This window comes from Anopheles nili, chromosome 3 (genome assembly GCF_943737925.1).
Source record: "Anopheles nili chromosome 3, idAnoNiliSN_F5_01, whole genome shotgun sequence".
Lineage (NCBI taxonomy): Eukaryota > Metazoa > Arthropoda > Insecta > Diptera > Culicidae > Anopheles > Anopheles nili.
Window position 1 is genome coordinate 14,882,257 of NC_071292.1, and position 15,900 is coordinate 14,898,156.

Genomic DNA, 15,900 nt, shown 5'->3' on the forward strand with positions numbered 1-15,900 from the left:
GGCAAGGCTCGAGTGCCGCGGTAGCATGCCGTGTGAAATTACCCGAATGAACGTTTTCCAGATTGAGACAATGTGCAATGTTTTCGGGTATTTTATTTTCGCTTTTCTTCGAGTATCGCGCAACAGCAAAATAAGGATCCTTTTTTCGTGTCCCTTGCGAAGAAACACACCGGGAATTGTTATCGTGTGCGCGCGCGTACGTAATATTTTCCGCCTGCATGTTACGGCTCGTCTTCAGCTAGTTTATGGTAATGGTCATTGAAAATGGCTTGCGCTGTTTCCCGGTGGGAACCGGCACGCTAAGGATACACTGCCATTGCACACGCGAGAAGGCATCCCCTAGGGTAGGCGTTGAAAGGGCATGGAAAGGGGATAAAAAGAGGAAAACTCATAGGAACGCAACCTCGTACCGGAATCGTACCGTGGAAAAGTGCTGCTCCTTGCCGTTGTTTCGTGGTTTCGTTGCGCATGCTCCTGTACTTTGCCTCTCTCTTCGAGAGACACCAGGATCACCGGTCAAGGGCCTCCGTTTGCCTTAGACACGCAGCGTGTTTCGTTGGTAAACGCCGAAGGATACTCTTTGTTTCCCACGCGGAAGCCCCACGCACAGCATCCTGCAGGTGAATATCCTCGCAGAGTTCACGGGGTTGCTCGTGAACCGTTAAAAAAGAGGGTCCTTGCGGCAAGGGCAGCTCGAGAGGAGATGAGATTGATCGAACGTTCATTCATAACTTCGTGCTACAGGTTCTCGGCGAGAGTCGGTGCTCTTGGAGCCTTGAGCAAAGCTCTGTTGAGGAGGCAATCGCAATTGCTCTTATCCTGCAACGAAAGGAGCGGCTTTCTCTGGTATGGATGTGTTTGTGTGTTAAACACTACGCGGCACCAAAAACGTTCAATTTTCGAGGACGAGTTTTGGCGATGCGTAGTGTACACTCGAGAGCGAACTGCAGAGAGACAGAAAGACAGGTGGAAATGTGGCGCATTCAGAGCAAAACACGAGCTCCTTTTATACGCACGTACTCTCACTAGCGTCGATTACACGCCGGTACCCCTCGCCGCTCTCGAGCGCTTTTCATGGTCACATGATAATGACGCACATGATGATGACGGTTATGGTGAGGAAATCTCTTCCGCACTAGCTACACGAACATAAGAAGTATCCAAAGCGCGTTGCAGCAAAAACCAGGAAGGCGTGTTCGTCTACGGCTAGCGTGCCATAAAACCATTAAAATGCCGTTCGCTGTTCTATAAATTCAACCACCCCATCGCCATCGTCTGGGATGAAGCGTGTTTCTTATTCTTATGACCACACCTCAAGGATTCTAGCTTCTCCCGGTCTCACCAGCGACGTGACGGATCGCCGCTACCGGTCGTTGCCGGTTCAAAATTATGCAGACACACTTCGGTCTGTGGAAAGTTTTTCCCAAACGTGCAAACCTCGGCAAGTGGTGTTGCATCGGGCGAGAGACCGTTACGACCACAAATTATGCGGCTGCACACATTTGGTTCAGGGCCTGAAGATCGATGGAGTGTGTGTGTGTGTTGCAAACTCCAGGAAACACCCAAAGATCGTGGCTAAATCCTTCAAGGAAGCAGTGGCGCAGGATTATCGTGAAAGCTCTATGCAAAGCACGCAACCATCCCCAACACGATAATGAGCCAGACGGGTCTGCTTTCGGGGACGCCGCGATTTCAACCTCGAAACGATACCGTTTTGGGAAAGTTTTGGAGGATTTTTTTCCCATCCCACCAAACGTTCGCCCCTTTTGCAGTGGAAAGTTTCACTGAATAAGCTACATCCATGCAGGACGGCGAACGGCACTTTCTCACGGCCATCGACCGTTGCCTCGGTCGGGTCGGGGAATAATTTAATTCATTCGACTTTGAAATAATACTCCCCCGTGAGCCGCGGAAAGGATTCGGATGGAAAAGGCCACCAGCACACGGGGAAACACTTTCACCGGAATGCGGAAGGTGGGTTTGAAGCTCGGAGGTCATTAATGCACGGGGAGTTTATGCAAATGCCACCCCGCGCGTACGAAGAGTGAACCCGGTCTGGTAAAGTTTCACGTTCCAAAAAGCTTACACCACCACGACCGACTGGGTTTTTGGGAGGAAAGTTTTCCTTTTTTTTTGAGGTTCAAAAAAAAATGATGAAAAACGAACGTCAGTCGACACGGGACGGCGTATAGGTAGAGCAGCCAGAACGGTTTATGTGGTGCGGGAGGTGAAAAGTGAACAAACAAGCTGAGCGTGGGCAAGTGTGAACGATTTACGGAAAAACACCAACACGAATCACGCAGTGGTGAAAGAAAGTGTCAACTCTCGGGAGAGTTTGCGGATTTTTTTTTCTTATCACAAACGCTTGACACCCGGGACGTGGTAGCACCTTCGTATGCCGTTATTTTGTAATTGATTTTTTGCATCCTTCTCCCCAAAGGAAGCAAACAAAAGAACAGCAATGCGTCGAAGGCAGCTAAGTGATAAATCGCTTGGTTCTGAAAGAAAGTTGGCGTTGAAGAAAGTATCGAGCTTTTACAAATATTCATGCGAACGTGCACGGAAAACGGGGTCCTTCGGGTGGTTCCTGCGATAAGGACAACCACCCCTGTTCCAACTGAGAGTGCTTCCATTGTCGGACCCAAGGGCGGAACGCCAACGCGCAACGGGTTAAGCCTTATTTTATGGCTTTCAATTAGGGACCAAGGGCGAGGACAGCACTTTTAAGCTGATTAATTAACTGATAGCGCACACTGCGAACTGTTTGCGGTAGGCGACAGCACCAAAAGGACCTCACGGTTTTTCGGCGTCGTTTTTCCAACAATTTAAGCCCTTCTCGTTTCACACCTTGGTCCTTACCATTTCGCAGCGCTTTCGTATAGATGTAAAACCTAATGCAAAAAAAAAGCATTTGAACGGAAAACGCACTGCTGAGCTTCCGTTTCGGCAGGTGACAAATTGAATTTAATCCTCACAGTGGGCGCACCACATCGGATGTGTAGGTGCTGCCATGGATTGTAATTATTTTGCGTAAAGCTTTTCCGAGCATTTTCCGTTCGAGTTATAGATGTTTGCATATTTACAAACCACGATTCACTGCCTCGATCGTGGTGGCAGACTTTGTTTGGGATTGTGTTAATGGAAATTATAGGTGCAAAATGGATTTCGGGCGTATGAAAAATTCGACTAAATTTGAATTACTGAACAAACATTTGTTTCACAGTTTGTGCAACATACTTTGTGTTACTTGTAGTAAACGACATGGTGTATATTTATGGGTATTCAAAGGCATTCACTAAACAAGGCTGAAATTGAAATAAAATTTTCTAGCACATAGTATAGTTGAATGATTGTTGGGAGTGTTTATCAAGAGATTTATTATTTTAAGCCCGCAATACTTCCGTTGCTAATGGATGTTAGCAAAGTGCACTCGTCATAAAACCACCATTCCGCTGCTACTAATTCATCATACCAGAGAGACCTGAAGGGTATAAAAGGGCTACTCGTTCTATACATCCAAATATGCGAATAGAACGCAAAAGCTCAACTCATCCGCACTGCTCTGCTTTTTTGAATTGATATTCATTTTATTGAGCGACAACCCACAATGGTTGCTTTTGGTAGGCGCATCACTCGGCCACCGACAGGCGTCGGACATGCTCATGAAAATTTGCCTGCTTTTCCATTTTGCACATAAGTTTTCCTGGAAGCACGCCCCAAGTCCCACCGGAGCCTGCCATCACACTACTTCGGGATTCATTTTCCTCCCATATCTCCCATTTACACATCACCCGGTTGACTTTCAAATGGGCTCAACTTAGATTGGACCCGAGGCCACATGTCCTACGGTATTGGTGGGTTGAAGCGTTTAAAAAAAAATAACTCAGCTTTTTACGCTTTTCCGCCTCCAAGCACGTGAGACGGCTCCCATCCTGCACCGTAAATCATCGTATATTGTTTGGCGAGCGATCGACACGGGTCGCTTTTATGCTCGTTCGGCATGGAGGATGTAAAAGAGAGAAACAAGAAATCAAACCATGACGGTCACGTTGAAACAAAAAACCCCGGAAAAGCGGAATGCTAAACAAACTTTCAGGTCCTTCCCGGTGGGATTTTTCCCTCCTCCTCCATTGGCGGTATCTTTTTTTCCTTCATTTTTTTCATTCCTCCGGGCGGTCGGCCGGCTAGGGGCAGAACCGGAAATGAGCACCAGCAAAGTTCGGTCCTTCGTCCTTCGGTCCCTTCCAGCCCGTCCGAGTACGTCCATACTTTGCTGTATTTGGACGTGTATGTGTCGAGCGGGAAAACAAATTTTCGTGCGCACTCTGGCCGCAATAATGCTTCGCTGGCGTCCGGCCTAAGGGCGGGCATATCAGGAGGTGGTTATGAAATCGGGAAAACCTCACACCACCGTGGCCGGGAAAATTTAAAAACACGAACGACAAACGAAGCTGATCAAAACCAGCCAGAAAAAAAGGCATCTCATCTCCGCGTGTCCTCCAATGGAAGCACAGGGTGGAAAAATTTAGATCCATGCCACACCCTGCGTCATCGAGTGGGCTCTCCCCCATTTTGTAAGGCCGATCCCTTTCGAGGACACGTACGTACGCTCACATACACACACGCGCGCGCTCTCGACGAAGGGCTTTGTGCATCAAAGAGGCTTTTGCTGTCGGCGCTTTCCGTCGGTCGGTGCCCTTTATTTGATGGATGGGAAATGATATGCTTCAGCATGTTTTCGGATGTGGTTCATCTGCATTCGCTTACACACGCACGCACCCTGTGGCCACCCTTTTGCCGGTTTTCCGGCGCATGTAACCGCAGACAGATTTGGCACCTTTCCTGTGACCGAGAGCTGGTGCGACACCAGCAGGCAGGAAATTGCAGGAAACGGCCGTCCGGCAGCAGTGTATCCTTTTGTCTTGCCTCGTGAACGAGGATACGATGGGTTCGACGCGAACGTTTTCACGTGAGTGTGTGTGTGTTTAAATCAATTTGCATTCTTTTTCAGCACATGCTGAGCAGCGGGCTGGTGGAAGATTGTAGACGGGTGGCGCTTATCCGAACCGGCGAACTAAAATCGTCACCGTTCTGAGTAAATAACGCCCGAGAGAGAAAACCGTGAATGAAATTCGCACATATAATAATGAATATTGATGCATCGCACACAAAACCAACCAGGCCTCAGCGAGGACGACGGAAGGAAGTGACGAAATTGAAAATGTGCAACTGCGGCTGTAGTTAGGTTTCGGAGAACAACATTGCGCATAGAAGGGTGCTTGCCTGCGGATATTGAAGTAAGAGTTGGCTAGACGTAAACCTTTTCCCCCGTGCGAATAACGTGAATGGTTTTCATCGATGCAAAGCGTTAAAGTTTGTGTGCTATTGTACGAAATTAAATTACAAAAATGGCTCTTTTACAGCGGCTACTGTGAATAAATCTACCCCACCGATCAGCCGGCAGATCAAACGCATCCGGAACATGCCAACCGCCACGTGCTCAAGGGCTATCGAGCCTTCTGGCGGGCCCTTGAGTAGAACGTAACATCGAAGCTGCAACTCATAATGGCCAATGACACCACCCTACCTCAGTAGGAGAGACTGAACCACCCCACCTAAAGGAACAAAGGGTGGTGACAAAAAAAAACCCATCAACAACAGCCGCCAACGATCCACAGCAACGCGGCGTTCGGAACCATTTTCGTACGAGTCATGACATTTGCAGCACGTGGGTACATGGGCGACAAATCGTGGCAATGAAATTGACTTCACCAATTTTTTCCCTACCCCACGTTGCAACAATTGCACGTCTCGCAGCGTTGAAGGGTGTCGAGCTAATGGTGGTGGTTTCGGCATTCGTTTCGACGCCACGATGAAAAACGATGGGCGCCTCGATGGCGTCTGGCGAAGAGGGAAAATACCACTTCATGTATATGTTCCGATTTATGGTTTCCTGGCGTTTTTTCGCCCTCGATAGCTGTTATAGAAAGTGTCCCGGAGCACTATGGGAGTGTTGGGTAGGAATTGGTAGACCACCACCATAATTGGTGGTAAATTGCAACAAAAGCATGGCTCTTTGACAAACTTATCGTGATATTTTAAATTGATATCTTAATCTGTAAATATTTCTTATAAAGAAGGACATCACTCTCGCTCATTGTCCAAACGAACACGGTACCTCATCGAAGGCACTCGTTGGATGGCGCACCCGAAACACTCTGATTAGGCACCGTGACAATAGTCATTAGGGACATTTATCCTGTGCAAATTTCGGCTGACAGCTATACTGCTCCCTCAACGAGGGCGTTGCTTCAAAGGACCGTCTGTATCGCACGGCGTCGGTGGTACAGCAACTGAATCGACAAACCGAGCAAAAAGTTATCAAATTCATGTTCTGTAACAAAAACCATCAATTATAAAACCGATCGAATGGGCCGCATAACCCAAGCGCCTTGCCAGCTGGGTAACCTTTTTATGAGTGCGGTGCGCTTTGTGGGTTTTTTTCTTATTCCATCCGTTCTAGGATATTGCTTCGTGGACCAAGCGTTGGAGCTAGACGATTGTTATTAGCGATGAAGCTTGCACACACACAAAAAAATCCCGTCACACAATGGGAGGAAATCAGGATCCAGACTTATTGATTATGCGACGGGATTTTCCTTTCCCTGGTGGTAGGCGAATCCGATGCAATTGCAGCTGCCAAATGGCGCGGCCTGAATAACAGCCGTTCGGGTGCTAGTCGAAGGGCAAAACATAGTAATTCCAATCCCACAGCCCCCAGGCGGGCGATTATGCTGCAACAACCGAAACTCCCTAATGATACCCCGTCGGGTAGTTTCTTTCTCGCACGGCATAAGGGCCCGTTTTTCCAGGCCCAAAACAACGACCCGCCATCTATTCTTCCGCTGTACCCACCGAATGATGGCGTTCCGTGCGATCGAACCGGCAAATGGAGTGTCCAACTTTAATGGGAGTGTCATTGCGCTTTCGGCGAAAGTTTTTCGCCAGGCTGCAACACCCGTTTATTTTCTCACTTGCACCAGACCAGCCGGCCCAGACGGGGGCTTGCTTTCGCCACCACAAACCGGCGCTCGACAACGCCTGCATCATTCCATTAGTGCAGCGTGTATATATATAAACGTGGACGTGGACGTGTACGTCTAAGGGCCCATCGAGAGGTGGTTATTTTGCAACGTTGTGCTAGTCGTTCTCTCTCCGTTCTGCACCGGTGGCTCTAAAAATGATTGTTATTCGGTTGCGAATTCTGTGGCCCCGTGAAATGCATCTTCGGTTCGATCGGTACGAGACGGCGAACTAGATAAACGACACCGGCGTATCGACGCCGGATGATAAATTGATCCGGTTGTGAGGGCACACGTACACGATCGCTTAACTGCCCACCGTTGGGTTGGGCGCTGGGTAGTGATTTGTGGTGAGTTGTTTAGCGAACAACGAGCGCTTGTTACGTTTTCTTGTGCCACTTTAGCAACCGCTCGTCCATTGACATCGAAAGCGTTTTAGGGCGTGCTCCCACTGGACGGTATTGTTACTCAACAGGAGAGAGATTTCTATACCGTATCTTATGAATTTTCTTTTTTAGATTGAAAATAAAAATGACTGCTTGAAAAGGGGTTTAAGACCCTTTCGCAAAATGCACTTACTCTGTTTTGAGTCCATTATGTAATGATTCCGCCTTCGCCATCGCTAACACCAGCCAGTTCCGGATGTGGTGGGGATACGCGTCGTCGAAAAAGTGTCCTTAGACACCCACCGCAAACCGCCGCAACCTTGGTTGAATACAAGTGTCCTAAAATGAGATAGGAAAAAATGTTACTTTTCCAATGACGTTCGAATAGTTATATTTAAAAGTAAGACTCAGCTAAAATAACTTAAAACATCGTAAAGATAATTTTATGAGCAGAAACACCCTTTTTCATGTGATAATGTTATATTCTTTTGATGTTTAATTTCGCGATCAAACAGGAATCGAATGTCAAATGTCGTTCAATAGGCTGTCGTTCCACGGCTACAAAATTGAAATCTCTCCGTCCATCTAGCACAACGTTGGAATTCACCGACATGACCGGAGCATGAATCAAAGGTGTCCTTTCTCTATATTTCGCGACGTACGAACAGCGGTGTGTGCGAATTTTTGCATATTTCACAAGAACGAAACGAGCCTAGCGCTAGAGTTCGAGCCTCCGGACGCTTCCCGTTGGCTTGATTTGATTTTCCCGGTTTTCCCCAGAGGCAAGAAAATATGCCACTACCCACACACCCACACACCCACATGTGTATGTTTGTGGACATTTTTACATGAAATTGTCAACCGGGAACGCGCTCTCCCGGGTGAATACAGTTGATTGCATTCGACGGTTTTCCACGAAATCGATGTGACGCCAGTATTCAATTTTCGGGAACTGATTTGCCACGTGCCATCAACAGTATGCCAACGGGAAAATTTTGAGCTTTTTCACACAAAATTAAGCGAACTTGATATTGCCATACCCACCGAATCGTTTATGGTAATTGGTAACATGTTCGAAATCCTGGCAATGAAGCCCATTGGATGATATTACATTTTCTGTTTAATTCTGCAATTCGAATTTCCACATCGCTGCATGTGCATCCAATGCGGGGGAAAGAGTTAAAACTTTTCCAATTAGTCCAGCAGTTTTCCCAAGCTTATTTATCGTATGAATCGATCAGCGAATTGCGAACTTAAACTAAGCGATATCGTATGTTATCGTTACTCTAAACTGTCACTTTGCGGACCAACAAAGCGCTGCTTAACTTTATCGTTCATCTTTCACCAACGAACGGTGGAGAAACGTCATGATTTCAACGAGGTTAAGTTGAGAAAAAAAATCTAGTTAGTTCACTAGCCTTGAGTTGAGGACGAAACGAGATTATCGCAATTGAAAATGGAATGATCTCTCTCCTCGTGCAAGCAGACGCTCGGCTCAAACGACAGCTTGAGCCAGGCGGATGCCTGTAGTTGACTAGAGCTAGTTGGAGAAAGATTTTTTTTAAATAAGCCTTATTTTTTTGTAATGGAAAGTACATAAAAAACACCAACTCGTTCCCGAGCTGATAGAAGCTGTAGAGCAATAGGTTAAACAAAGTGCATCTGTGTATCGTTGGATTGTGCTCCATTAAAAGTGAAGCCAAATCGGGGATTCCTTCCGCCACCCAGCTGACTCGATGTCGTTAGTTTAATCGGATGAACGAGGCCCGGGACTCGGAAGATTGGAAATAGCACAAAAAATGTACAAACAAAGCACACGAAAAAATAAACGGCAAATGCACTTGAGAGCGAAGGAAAGCTCACCCATGAACTGGAGAGAGATCACTTCAGATCTCGCAAACCAACAAGCCCGGCATCACACCAAGTGAAGGTACACGACGCTGATAGGTGATCAAGATGGGTTGATAAGAAGAACGCCAAAGACAGTCCCGAAGAGGACGGAAGAAAATTAAAATGTGCTACACCGAGATGTGATGTGTTATCTATAGAGTGGTCGAGTGAAGGAAAAAATGCGCTAGCATCCCTGAAGACATACAAGTGCCTTCATTCAGAGTGGGAGAAAGATGTGTTTCCAAGTAGCTACCGAACCAATTTCGTATCGTGTGTACCCGATGTGAGACATTCCTCTTCGTTGGTATGGAAGAAAGAAGTCTTTAAGCGATATTTTGATCCGTTTTTATATGGATTACGGTGTGTACGAGAACACTTCAGTAGAACGGTAGTCCATAGTGCTGAAGCTCGACATCTGGTTGGATTGAAATGGTGAAATAATTTTCTACTAGTCCCGACGCCTCAGCGTTGCGTTTCTTATCTATTCATTTCTGCACATGAGCAACCGAACAGCATTGTATCACTAATGCGTTATTCATTTCACATCGCTCCCGATCTCGTCTTGAAGACGCAAGAGTATCCAATTTAAGGATGGGGAATGTCTGGATCAGATAGGAACGTCTGCTAATTGCTACTGGTTGTAATTTGAGGCGGTACTGCTTCTATTTTTATCCGCCTCGTAAGTGCATACGGAATGAGAGCTTCTCAAAATAATCGTAAAAAAATTTTAATTGAATTCCCTGACTCTTAATTGTTCTATAAGTATTATTCCTTTTTAATACTATGGACACAGGACATTCCCGAGAAATATTTTCAATTTTCACTACTCCCATAAGAGAAAAATTTCAAGTTAGCAAAAATAAACTTTTTCAAACCTAAATAAATACAGTAGAATGCATCTAGAGCGCAGGGATAATAAATGAGCTTAACATTTCCCTTTCAAGACATAATTGTATTGATTGATTGATGTACTTAGTAAACCAAGAATTTATGAACTCGATATGAAATTCCAATCCATCTGACCGACGGCGGTATCCCAAAATAAAAAAAAGAGTATACCCTAACCTTTCAGACTCCAAACGGCGGAACCGGAAAGGAGCGAAAAATAAATCAATTTTGGCTGTTCGTCCTTCATGTCGCTCCCAATTTTCATACAACCCAGCTTGTCTTGTACCGCCGGGTTTGGTTGCGTGAAATTTTTTTGCACGATTGACGGTCCTTTTCGAGGTGCCTAGTTTCTGCAACACTCACCGACCTCCACTCGCCATGTACGTGTATGGCAAACGCTTCCGATCCTTTTCTTTTGATTTCCGGAATTGAGTGTCCTGTGCGAAAAAATGTCGACATCATTTCCGGCACTTTCGCTTCGTCCAAAGAAGCACCCTCGGTTGATATAGACAAAGTAACGTTATCAGCAGTCATTTCGTCATTCTTCAAGGAAGCACACTGGAATTAGTCGCCAGATCAATCGCGAAGGCTGCGTGGCAATCGGAAGGTCCCTCGGATGCTGCACGATAAATGTTCTCGAGTAAAACGAAGAAAACATCCTTTTATTCCATCCATTCACTCGTACCTAATGCCGTAGTGTCTAAATTTCCTTTATTTTCCCTCAATTCGCCATTTCTTCACAGTCCCTTGCCGGCAACTTTGAGGTTTCGAAAAATTGAAAAGTGCTCTTCATTTCATTTGGTCCTCTTTTCATCGTTACCCTCTTAGCCACCCGAAAAAAGAAGCGAACCGCAAAGGATGCGAAAGAAGGATTTTCTTTCAATCTTTTTCGCTCAATTTTTTGAACCCGTAACGATCGCGCAGGGGCGTGTGCGTGCGAAGGCTTTTTTTGTCGCGTTTTCCACAACCGAAGAGGCGGAAAAATTCCAAGCAATGAGCAACCGGCGTGCCAAGGCAAGGTTGCTCCACTCCAGATACCGGGCGTTCTCCACCGGTTCGTCGCCGTTGAGGTGGAAAACTGTGCGCTCCGAAAACCAACGGGTACCGCTCGCGGGAGCCAATCGTGTGCAGGCGGGGGAAAAATCGGTAGAGGAAAAGGTAAAGTGTGTCTTTACTTTGGCGTGTAAAATTTTTATTATTTCCCCATACGATGGGACGGCAATGGTACGCGCACTCGGGTGTGAGATCGAGCATCCCGAAATGGCATCCGGACAGGAGAAGGAATGCAAGCAAACATGGGTCTTCGGGAGAAGGGTGGAGACACACCTTATGGTGGAAAAAGGGACGAATTGTAACGGCAAGATAATAAGCTCTAATTCACTTAACAACATCCGGACGGAAAGAATGTTCACTGATGCATACAGGTAGTACAGAGAAGGAGTGTACGTTGCCATGAATCTTCTTGATTCGGCTTCATTTGCCGTCAAACAAAGGAAAGAACAATATAATATTGCCTGCAAGAAAAAAAAGAGAAAAGTTCAACAAAAGATATATCATTATGTAATGAAAACTCGAGACATTATTTATTCATTCTCAACCGTTTCCATTTCTTCGCGAATATTCTTTCCACAACTTTGCCTCACTAATGTATCCTTTGTGTAAATTCAAGTATATTATTTACCATCACACTTAACGTTAACAGTCGTTAGCCTCGTTAACCCGAAAAGCCTTTCGGAAACACCATCCACCCGACCGGTATGGTTTATTTTACCAGTAGTCGTAAACCGTTCGCATCCGCTCAACGAACTGGCCCCCATTGCGCCTCCTTGAAAGAACTCATAAAGTTATGGAAATAATCATCACTTTTCATTAGGTGGAAGAGCCGAAAAAAACGAGCGCAAGCGTCCACTACTCGAGCCTCGCCGGTCCCATTATCACCCAATTTGGAAGGACCACGATGGCGTCATTACGCGCTGCAGAAAAGTAAGAACTATGTACTAGGTGGCGTTCGGGAGGTGTTTGTTTGCTTTACGAAGGAGTATAAAAATCATCCCTTACCTTGGGGAGGAATGCCTCAATTCTCACTCGTTATTTGGTCCATTACATCTAGCCACCAGGATAGTACCTCTTTGCCATCTTCCTCCCATGGCGAATCAATCGATCCGAATGACCATAAGCGGATCCTTAAACGGCGCCACGGCGAAACGTCGAAGCAAAACGGAACGCCACCCATAACCATAAGCGCTGTGTAGGTACGGTTTGATGCCAAACGGGCGATGGTAGCGCGATCGACGCTCGCGAATAGGGTGAAAAAGAAGCGTGGCGTTTTTCCGCTTTTCCGATACTTTGTAACTGCTCGCTCATTGTCTTGCCCGTTCTCTCTTTTCATTCGACTCACACTCCCTAGTGAGGTCTTTAACACGTTCACTTCCCGCTCCGGGAAGCATATTATCGTTCGAATGAACGTTCGAAAAGGAAACGGGGAGATTAAAGCATTGAGCTGGTGGTGGAGTCTTTTTTTCGGCTTTTAAAACACATCGGCGAAAAGACTTTTTCCACCGGTTCCGCCATGAAACACAGCATCATTGGCGAGAATGGCGAAGAAAGGGAGCAACCGAGGGAAACAAAAAAGAATATGAAAAAAAGCGACCCTATAACAATGGACCAGCCAGCCAAGTGGAAATGATATTTTTCCGCCGGTGCCGGTGCTGTGTCAAGAAACAAAAACAGCCTCCACCAAGCCACGCGAAACAGTGACGCGAAAGCGGGGCGTGACTCTTACGAAAACATAATACACGCTGCCCCTCGCTCTTAACGGAAGCTGGGATGACAGTGAGGTTGGGTGGAAAATGTTGTAGCAAAACCCTGACCAGCAAGCTAGCTTACATCCTGGCTGCCAGCGAGCTGGAGGGATACCGAATGAGAAAGACAAGCCCTCAAGATCTAAAGTAGCAAACCATCCTCATGCCGGCTCAGGTGGTGCGCGATCACTGGGGCAAGGAAAATGGCAGAAAGTGAGCCAAGAGAGAGAGAGAGAGAGAGAGAGAGAGAGAGCAAAATAGAAAAAGAGTGAGTCAGCAAGGGCCACTAGAAGTGTTAAGTGAATTAATGTGCGGCTAAATGGACAGCTTGACCGGAAAGAAGAATGGCCAATGCCGCTTTGCAGCACACCTGTGTCGTTGGGTTCGGAAAAAACGAACCCTGCGATGGATGATTGTTTTAATGAATTGAAATGTTTTGGCCGGTAGAAAAACTGAAAAAAGCAGCTGCTCCCACAGCTACGTAGCCTGCCGGTTTGTGGTTTGTGGAGAATGCAAGAAAAAAACTGTGCATCGTTAGTTTACGGTAGCGAAATAATAGGGAAATGCGCGGGATACTTTGCATCTTTAGTAGGGTTGGAGGCTAGAGAGCTTTTGTAGTGATGAAGCAAAAGTATGAAAATTCAAAATCGATTGCATTACATTTGATCGGAAGGCTTTATATATGCGCAAAAGAAACAGAAAAAAATATCCACATTCACAGCATCAATACGGGAGCAGTGGAGTGGATTTTCCATTGGGATAAGCTTTACAGCAAACCAAACAAAACAACACAAAAATATGTTCCACCCCTTCCAAACCAGCAAACGAATCCGTAAAAAAAGCACGCGCGAACGAGTGCCGATTGAAACTTGTTTGCATTTTCGCGATCGAACGAGATGAAACGGTCAGCGGTGGGCGCGTTTTGCGTGGGCCAACCGCTTTAAGAATTTAAAGCCGTCCGCCCCCACCGGGAAAAGGACGTAGTAAATCGATACACATCTTTTTTACGACGAAGCTTTTTGGCCACCGCAAGGCTCTCGCTTCCCATGGAACCTACGCATTCGGCTTTTCCGAAGGGATGGCTGTAAGGCGGCATTATATTTCTTTGCAAAGAAAAGCCACCAAGCCCCGGAACGGCGCAATGTAAATCTTCACTCCCACGCGGCTTATAGCCGCGAAGTGAAAGGAGCGCTTGAGCAAAAAGAAAATACTCGCGACTCAATGGAGAAGGACAACCCACACCACATGCATCGTGGCACTTGCTGGCCAAATGGAAAACGAGAGAGAGAGAGATGGAAAAGTCCCCTGTAGGGGAAACTCGCTTAAGGGCGGTAAATGAGGATGGGAGGTGACGAGCGCGAGAGAAGGATAAGAAAAGCCAAGCCAGTCGGCGGAAGTGCTCAAACCGTACGGAAAAGGAAGGAAACCCTTCCACGTGGCAGTGGGCATGATGGAAAACGGTCCTAGCCGTATCCTGTTTCGGAAAGGAGCAAGGAAAACGGTACGTAGGGTACGATTTTTCGGCTGCTGTGGATGTGTGTACTTATAATAACGATGAAGGAACCACCATAATCATACCAATCGTAATCCCGGAGAGTTGATGTGGCGCACTATGGGCGAGCGCTTGCTGGCCAAAATGGGCATTTTTCCCGCAGGCGTTTTGTAACGAGGGAGTGAGATTTACCTGAGCGAGAATCGGTTGAGTAAATTGACTACATTTATCTTAATTTAATAACAAAGTAGAACGAAAATCAAAATTGTGAACACAATTCTCAACACCCTCTCGATTGCTTCTTATCGGCTTTAGCCCCTCCCGAGGGACGAAACACGATGCCGGAAAAATCGCTCCAACGCACGGTGGGGGTAAAAGTATCGAAATACCCTCAAGGGATCGCTGAGCGAATCATTTCCCCGGCTCGCAGCATCCTAGGGCCAGCACCTGCTCGCCTTACGATGCGCTGTTACGTCCTTTGGATAGCTTGGCCGTGGAATTCGCCTCGCCGAGTAATAATAACAGGCCAGGAATGGGATTGGCCTTGCGGCGGATGTTTATGAATGAGGAAAAGTTTTTCATTTACCGAATCCCGGGGATTCGAAGCCTACCTGGCGGTTTTTGAGGGATGGTCCCCCATTCCACCCGTGGTGGGCGGATGAGTTTTCCTGCAGGGCGAGGTTTCCGCAGTTCCGAGCCCCTTCCGTCCTTAATGAGGTTCGATTTTTCGGTTATGGAAAAATAACGACGCAGCGATCGAACAACTTTTCATGCGATGAGGTTTTCCCTGCTTTTCCACCGGTCGCGGTTGGGCACTTTTGTGGCCCTCGGAACTGGGTCGAATGGGTGGGTTTGTGTATTTTTCTCCCTCATCCCATCCACACACACACCCACACATTTGATTTCGGTTGCGTGCGAGTGGCGTGACAAGTTCCAAGCACGCTGCGAAAATGGAAATTGAGCTCATCAATCAAAGTATCGATCCCGTGAGCGTTCGCGATTTAATCGTAAGCTAACCGGAGAGAGGGCAAATAAAAAAAAATGTCATATCAACCAATGCCTAATATAACCCAGATCTCTAAAGGACTAAAAAAACTGAATGCAGAACAGTTTTTCGTCGGGTTTTTCCCCGGTTTTCGACATCATACTTGCGTAATTGCCTCGATTAGGCGACCCGCGCTAGATGGAAACTTGTCACAACGCGTTTCGCGTTCATCTCCGGGGGGCGTTCGTCCTCATTTGAATTTGATTGTAATGAGTTTTGGGAATTCATTTGCAATTTTAATCTCTCACCCCCCCCCCCCCCTCCTAAGAGTTGAGGGAAAGTGCGTACCCGCACTATGCAAAACGGCTTGTTGTGA

General features: G+C 46.7%; 1 protein-coding gene across 1 annotated transcript in view; it reads right to left on the reverse strand.

Annotated features, from left to right (window-relative positions):
- The window catches only part of LOC128723760 (trithorax group protein osa), a 75,651-nt gene extending 67,934 nt beyond the window's left edge, over positions 1–7,717 (reverse strand). Inside the window, exon 1 of the mRNA XM_053817526.1 lies at positions 7,662–7,717. Within this exon, the coding sequence (XP_053673501.1) occupies positions 7,662–7,702 (41 nt within the window). The 5' untranslated portion in view covers positions 7,703–7,717. The remainder of the gene's footprint in view (positions 1–7,661) is intronic.
- Positions 7,718–15,900: the final 8,183 nt, after the last annotated feature.